Source organism: Caretta caretta, chromosome 6 (genome assembly GCF_965140235.1).
Source record: "Caretta caretta isolate rCarCar2 chromosome 6, rCarCar1.hap1, whole genome shotgun sequence".
Taxonomy (NCBI): Eukaryota; Metazoa; Chordata; order Testudines; family Cheloniidae; genus Caretta; species Caretta caretta.
Genome location: NC_134211.1, coordinates 109,864,893 through 109,873,406, shown reverse-complemented (window position 1 = coordinate 109,873,406; position 8,514 = coordinate 109,864,893). Strand labels below are relative to the sequence as shown.

The 8,514-nt window shown below is 35.7% G+C and overlaps 1 protein-coding gene across 4 annotated transcripts in view; it reads right to left on the bottom strand.

Annotated features, from left to right (window-relative positions):
• Positions 1 to 4,771: 4,771 nt before the first annotated feature.
• Positions 4,772 to 8,514, bottom strand: part of PPP2R5C (protein phosphatase 2 regulatory subunit B'gamma) — a 374,584-nt gene continuing 370,841 nt past the window's right edge. For all 4 annotated transcript variants that reach the window (XM_048853964.2, XM_048853965.2, XM_048853963.2 and 1 more), the window contains one exon: positions 4,772 to 7,385. In XM_048853964.2, coding sequence (XP_048709921.1) covers positions 7,254 to 7,385 — 132 coding nt within the window. In that variant the 3' untranslated portion in view covers positions 4,772 to 7,253. The remainder of the gene's footprint in view (positions 7,386 to 8,514) is intronic.

Here is an 8,514-nt window from a genome sequence, read left to right as displayed (position 1 = left end):
TATCAGGACTGCCTGGGAGCAGTAGATGGTACTGTACTGTGCAATATATTAGTTTCACTAAACCAGTGGTTTTCAAACTTTTTTTCTGGCAACCCAGTTGAAGAAAATTGATGATGCCCACGACCCAACGGAGCCGGGGATGAGGGGTTTGGGGTGTGCAAGGGGCTCAGGAGTGCAGGCAGTCAAAATTCCAAAAGGTGAGATGTCCTCTGCAATATTAAATTTGGCTTGTTCCACTATGTGCATACTTTATAGCCTGCATTAACTTAGGTAGTGATGGTGATTTACATTTAACAAGGCAAACAAGAAAAAAAAATACATGGAAAATGGAGATGAAATTTAAAAAGGCACCTTCAAGCTAAGATTATTTTGAGAAAATATTTTAATAACTAAAATGAAACCAAATGAGAGGGTAAGGGGAATTAGAATGAAAAATGGAACTCAGCATATTATATTATATTTAGGACTGCCAATTAATTGCAGTTAATTCACCCAAGTAATTGCAGTTAATTCACCCGATTAAAAAAATTAATCGTGATAAAAATAATTCTGATTAATTGCAGTTTTAAGTGCACTGTTACATAGAATACCAGCTGAAATTTTACATATTTTTAGATTTTTCTACATTTTCAAATATATTGATTTCAATTACAACACGATGTACAGTGCCTACTTTTTTTATTACAAATATTTGCTCTGTAAAAACGATAAACAAAAGAAATGTATTTTTAATTCACCTCATACAAGTTCTGTAGTACAATCTCTTTATTGTGAAAGCGCAACTTACAAATGTAGCTTTTTGTTACACAAGTGTACTCAAAAACCAAACAATGTAAAACTTTAGAGCCTACAAGTCCACTCAATCCTACTTCTGGTTTAGGCAATCACTAAGATAAACAAGTTTGTTTACATTTATGGGATATGCTGCTGCCCGCTTCTTATTTGCAAAGTCACCTGAAAGTGAGCACTTTTGTAGCTGGCATTGCAAGGTATTATGTGCCAGATATGCTAAACTTCAGTGCTTCAGCCACCATTCCAGAAGACATGCTTCCATGCTGATGATGCTCATTAAAAAAATACATTAATTAAATTTGTGACTGAACTCCTTGGGGGAGAATTGTATGTCTCCCCTGCTTTGTGTTTTACCCATATTCTGCCATGTATTTCATTTCATAGCAGTCTCGGATGATGACTCAGCATACGTTGTTTGTTTTAAGAACCTTTCACTGCAGATGAGACAAAATGCAAAGAAGGTACCAGTGTGAGATTTCTAAAGATAGCTACAGCACTCGACCCAAGATTTATGAACCTGAAGTGCCTTCCAAAATCTGAGAGGGTCGAGGTGTGGAGTATGCTTTCAGAAGTCTTAAAAGAGCAACACTCCATGCAGAAACTACAGAATCCGAAACACCAAAAAAGAAAATCAACCATCTGCTGTGGCATCTGGCTCAGATGATGAAAATGAACATGTGTTGGTCCGGACTGCTTTGAATCATTAATAAGCAGAACCCATCATCAGCATGGACACATGTCCCCTGGAATGGTGGTTGAAGTATGAAGGGACATATGAATCTTTACCGCATCTGGCATGTAAATATCTTGTGATGCCGGCTACAACAGTGCCATGCTAACACCTGTTCTCACTTTCAGGTGACATTGTAAACAAGAAGCGGGCAGCATTATTTCCTGCAAATGTAAACAAACTTGTTTGTCTGAGCGATTGGCTGAACGAGAAGTAGGACTGAGCGGACTTGTAGGATGTAAAGTTTTACTTTGTTTGTTTGAATGCAGTTTTTTTTGTACATAATTCTACATTTGTAAGTTCAGCTTTCATTATAAAGAAATTGCATTATAGTATTTGCATTAGGTGAACTGAAAAATACTACACCTCTACCCCGACATAACGCAGTCCGATATAACGCGAAATCAGCTATAACATGGTAAAGCAGCACTCCGGGGAGTGGGGCTGCTTTACCTTGTTATATCCGAATTTGTGTTACCACAAGCGGTTCCTCTGCGCCTTCCCCACCCCAGCTCACCTCCGCTCAACCTCCGCCTCCTCCCACGAGCGCGCTACCGCTCCGCTTCTCCCCCTTCCCTCCCAGGCTTGCCGCGCCAAACAGCTGATTCGCGGCAAGCCTTGGAGGGAGAGAAGCAGAGCAGCGGCAGCATGCTCAGGGGAGGAGGCGGAGGCAGAATGGAGGTGAGCTGGGGCAGGGAGCTATTCCTCTCCCTAACCCAATATAACACGATCTCACCTATACGATGGTAAGATTTCAGTTCCCAAGGACCGCATTATATCAGGGTAGAGGTGTATTTCTTTTTTGTTTCTTTTATACAGTGCAAATATTTGTAATAAAAAATAAATGTAAAGTGAGCACTGTACCCTTTGTAGTCTGTATTGTAATTGAAATAATTGAAAATGTAGAAAATATCCAAAAATATTTAAATAAATGGTATTTTATTATTAACAGCACGAATATATATGATTTATTTTTTTTAATCGCTTGACAGCCCTAATTCACTAATGGAAAATGTTTTACAGGTATACGTTAAATGAATTCTTGCATTCATTATAAGTGAAGAAACCAGAATTTATTTTTAATAGCAAGATATGGGCGATCAAGTATTTGAGCCCAGCTCAAACAAAACCTCACCCTGCAACACTAAGTTCCTTCCTCCAATACAAAATACTTGCATATTTTCAAATATATTAGACAATGAAAAAACAAACCACAATACATTAACTTTAGAAATAACCACCTATGCACAAAAATACCTAATTGTGTATGCAAATGTATTGTGTGTGTATATATACAACATTTAGCAATCTTTTTTTTACCCTAGAGTTACATTGCAACTCTTGAGACCTCTACCTGACTCAGCAGTGAAAAGTAACAAGAGTCCAGATGCTGTGATATGATAGCTAATTAAGAAATGTCATTCTGTTCTATGTACTTGAAAATTAAAGGCATTATCCAAGTGATCTTCAATAATTCACAAATATACTAAATGTACCCAACTCAAATCCAAATCAGATATTCATCCTATTCTTACTAAAAATGGAGACTTGTGTAAAAAGCAAATGCATACCTCCCTCCCCAGATATTTGGCTGAAATAATCAATTTTTTATACTGGCAATGTTTGGTCTTATTTGCATCTTGGTCCAGGGACACTATGTATGTTGATGCTTTTGGAACTAGTTCCAAAGTTCTGGTTATTTCCAGTTTTTGTTTACTATGACTGTAAAAATGTGATTGGAGGATGCCTGGAGAGTGTGTTAATCTGTTACTATAAAAGCATTCTTTTAACTAGTTTAATTTTCCATGGGTTTATCGTACACAGTACAGTAACTCCTTAGTTATCATCCCAGTTAACATAGTTTCGTTATTAGGTCGCTGACCTATTAGTAAACATACTCTTTTAAAGTCCTGCAATGTTCCCTTATAACGCTGTTTGGCTTCCCCCGCCTGGTGCTCCTGCCAGGGACTGTGTTGGGGCGCAGGGGCTTACGCCACTCCGCTGGGCATTCCAGCTGGGGAGCAGGGTTGGGGCGCGGGGCCTTGCCCTGTTCCACCTGCCCCGGTGTTCCTGCCGGGGAACGGGGTGGAGGTGCAGGTTCCAGCCAGGCTGGTGGAATGGGGAAAGCCCCCGCGCCCAGACCCTACTATGCCCCTGCCTCAACCAAACTTCACAATCATTGGCGAGTACAGTATTAAACTGTTTGTTTAAAATTATTTAAAAAACATATGCTGTATATGTATATAATGTCCTTTTGTCTGGCAAAAAAAATGTCAGTGGAACCTAACCCCCACCATTTACATTAATTCTTATAGGGAAATTGGATGCACTTAACATTACATTTTTCAAGAACATAACAACTAGGACGTTAAGTGAGGGGTTACTGTGCCACACAGGATATTGAGAGTGTTTATAAAATACTGAAGATCCTCTGATGATCCAAGAACTATCATTTGTAAACTGGAAGAAAAATCTAGATAAAAAAAATATGTATTTGCTGCATCTGTTTGCACCATCTGATACTGTCCTCTCTTTTCTGTCTTATTGGAAATCCTTAATTTTGCTCCTGCTGCTTTGCTGGAAATCCTTCCAACAGATACGTATTTCAAGTTTTTATAGGGAAGATAATGTGGTATAAGAGGTGGGTTTTTTGGTATTTGTAGGATGGTTTGAGGGATTCTTCAAATTATTGTGTGTGTTTAATGCAGTACTTGATACCTGCACTAAAAATTATGGTTATTTATGGTAGAGAATAATTCACATAACATGATGCTGATTTATTTCTAAGATTTACCATAAATTTACTTGTAACTTTCAAAAAGGCACCAACACTGAACTGCAATTTTATTCTTTAACTTATGTGCTATTGTCTCAAAGTTGTGGATGATTTTTAAGCCAGTGGTAATCTGCACATTTACCAGAAGGTTCTGTGCTAAATTTAGTTTCATGATCAGCAAGTAAAATTCACATGTTCTTTATTTAGTCCATATTATACACCATTTTTAGAATTTTAAAATTAGATAAAAGAGCAAATAAATGGCAGGTGTATGAAGGTTGTTCTTCATAAACAATGTCAGAACAAAATCTGAATTACAAAATGTTAAAAAATATGAAGGTACATTTGAACTTAACATTTTACTAAAACAAAGTTACAGATATTGTCTAATGAAAAATAATTGTGCCACTTACCTATTTTTGCTGTTTCTAGGAACTTTTTATTCTGTACATAGGACCATTCTGTACAAAATATGAAGTCTACATTTTTATTACTTATTACCATAAAACAAAGTACAATGTATGTACAATATTAAAATAAAGCCATACTAAAGCCACACTAAAAAGACACTTGTAATATTACTTTTGACATTCCTGATGTACAGATGTAATTTTGGAGAACATGGAAAGGTGTCAAAGAACTTTATGAAGAAGAACAGCCACCAAAATTCTACTTTATTTTTACTTTTTATTTTGGATGTAGTAGTTTGAGTAGTTTAGTACATGACTATACAAAATATATAAATGGTGGTAACAAACAAGCCAAACAATCAGTGCTGATAATTTTTGGAATACTGTCTAAGTAAATGTTCTATGGCCCAAAACCTCAAAGGTGAATTTCTGACAAACTTTAATTACAGAAAAATTGTATTCCCCCCCCTTTTTTGGTGAATGTTTATCTTCAGTAAAGAACAGAAATAAAATCTAGACAGTAAAAGATGTTCTTATACATTGAGCGTTACACAATCAAACACTGATATACAAGTTTTTTTCCTAGGGTAAAATAAGAGTACTTCTTTCCAGAAACCTCTTGCACAAACATATTGAACACCCAAAATCAAATTATTTGATAATTTACCAGCTAAAGATGGAAGTTCAAACAATGGTATATCAAAATACATAGACATTGCTTTATACAATTAAAAAAGCACCCTTTTTCCCTCAAAAGGAGAAGGCATCTTTAAACGGTTTCAATATAGTTTATCATAATGGTAAAGCATATTCTCTTTCAAGTTTAACAGGAAGCGTTTTCACACACAGTGGACTTTTCCACTTGAAGCTTCAGGTGGTCTTTCAATTTAGGTGATTTTGTTTGTTTGTTTGAGCAATAATTCCCACCCACTAAAATGACTTTTTCCAATAGACAATGTAATAAAGATTGGAAATTGTATTTTCACTATAACCAGCAGACAGCAGGCACTGCATCTGCACAATGTTATTATGAATGTCTGCTTTGCACAATATTTTTATGGATGCAGGAGACCTCTTTTTTGAAAAAATAAAACAAACTATTTTTAAAGAAGCCACATTTTTATCTTTTTATGCATCAAGACATTAAACATTAAAGTTATATTATGTCACTGCCAGAGACAAAAGAAACTAGTCACCCATTTAGAATAGCAGAACACATCTCAAACAGCTCTTAAGCAGGATAAGTAAGTCAAAATACTGGCCACCCTGAGAGAAATCAAATATTGAAGACAAAGCACTATATGTTGAAAGAGATTTTCCGCCCGTGCTTTTCCATCTACAACAAAAAGCTCACTACATGCAAGTAATCTTGTGGAAAATATAGCAGCATTTGAAGATCATCAGCAACTCAGATGCATTTTCATTTTACTTGTGAGGTGTATTTGTAATATATGTGCTCTTTACAACACAAAAAAATATATTCACGTAAAACTACGGTCACTGTTGATTTATCAGCTCTTAAACTCACATCTTTTACCTGTTTTTACTTTATAATACAAGCTATTGGTGTTGTGTTTCACTGAAAGGCAACAATGTTTGTCTGTCTGAGAAGACTAATGCAACTTAAATGACATCATGATATCTGCCACAGAATATTGAACTCTTAGAGCCCAAGAAAAAATGCTGAGTATTAAAAGCTCAGATAAGGGAGAAACAGTGTTTTACTAAACTGAAAACAAGGAATGAAAATAAAAATATAAATATTTTTATATTCAATTTATTCCCAGTCAAGGTAGATAAATTTTCATTTTTGGAAACAAATTCTTCTACCAGTTGACTTTTGGAATACTGGTGCTGTATTACATACTAAAGACTGGAAAATATGGCTTTAAATACACGTAAAGTACTAGGACATGGTATATATATGTCTTTATCCTAAGTAAAGAAACAATTTACAGAACTTTTAGAAAGCAACCGTGATTGAGGATTGTCATGAAGTTACCATTTTGTAAGCTGTGTTTTATAATAGGAAAGTAAAGAACTGTATATTTTCAAAACTGCTGGTATATTACAAGACAATAGTAATGTGGAAACAATTTCAAAGTTGAGAAGTCTTAGAAAAACATGTAATAGTTAAATCCGAAAGAATTTTGCTTTTGAAAACAGTGTTATCATAGTACCAACTATTAGTCATTCAAATGACTTCAGTTTTGGTGGAAGTAACTTAAAGAATATTATTCTCAAGTACTACTATAAAACTATTCATTTTACCAACTAACTGGTACTATGACAACACCGCCAGAAAAACGTGGCCATCTAATACTAGTCAACCCATGGTTCTGCATATGGAATCAAGTAATTTACCATTGTTTGAACTACTAATCTTGAGCTGCATACTGTATTAAGTTATTGCCTTCAGAACTGGGTTGAAGAAAGCTTTGACTTTTGTGTAACTGATTGGTATGGCACAAAAAAGTAAGTTCTCTACTGTAGAACTGAGTCCAGAAAAAAGTTTTCCTCCAAAATAATATTTCACTGTAATAGTCTAATGCCCATCGTGTGATATTAGCTCATCAGCTCTGCAATGGGATTCCAAGGCTTTCATGGTGTAAATATCCTGAGGCAGTTCTGACTTGCGTCGCATAAGAGGACGATCCCTTTTCTGATCTCTCTGTGCCTGAAATCAAAATGCAAAACAGTTGGCCAAAAAAGTTATTTGCCAAACACAAACTAATATTCAAGAATCTTTGCTCATGTTCCTATGTACATGTACTTTAGGAAGAGGGTTAAAATTTGCGTTGCAAATGTTTGCCATATTTCCTTCCTACCCCAACTATCCACACATTGTTTTCAGTTGAGACTATTTTGTTAAGCAAAAAGAGAAGATCAAATATTGCTTTATAACAAGTCCATCCAAAACATTTTTAGCTTTATTAGTAAAATCTTATTCCCCCAAATTATTGTCTTTGCTTCTATATGATGCAGTTGCTGATCTACCTTCTCCATACCATTTGTTATTTTGTATATCCTTATGTCTTCTCCCTAAGGTAAACAGTCCCAATCTTTCTTCATGGGAGTTTTTCCACACCTCTAATCATTGTCATTGCACATTTCTGAACCTTTGCTAATTCTGACATGTCCTTTTAAAGAATGAGTGACAGAGCTGAATACAGTATTTCAGATAAGGGAATATCTTTGATTTATAGAACAGCATTATAAAATATTCTCCATTCCATTCCTTATGCACCCTAATATTTTGTTTGCTTTTTTGATCACTGTAGCATATTGAACAGAGGTCTTCATTCAGCTGTCCTCAAAAATGCTGTATTCTTCTCAAGTTGTTACAGCTAACCAGAATCCAGTAAGGTGTGAGAATAGTTAAAATTATTCCTTCCTATGTGCACTTTACATTTGTCAACATTGAATTACACCTGCCACTGTGTTGCCCATTCACCTAAGTTAGTCTGTGCTGAAGCTTCTCCCAGTCTTACTTAACTCAAACAACTGCTATCTGCAAATTTTGCCACCTCAGTCACTGCTCACCCTTTTCCCCCAAATTAACAAATCTAATGATCACCACCAGACCTAGCCCAGAGCCTCAGGCACCTTTTGTCTTGATGAAAATTGACCATTTATTCCTACTCTGTAGTTTTTTCGTCTCAGAGTTTCTGATCCATGACAGTACTTTGCCTCCCAAACTACTTAGTTTTCTCAATAGTTTCTTGCTAGGTACTTTGTTAAAGGCTTTTTGAAAACCAAAATAAATTACGTTAACTAGGTCTTGTTCATCGACTACTGTACTAGCT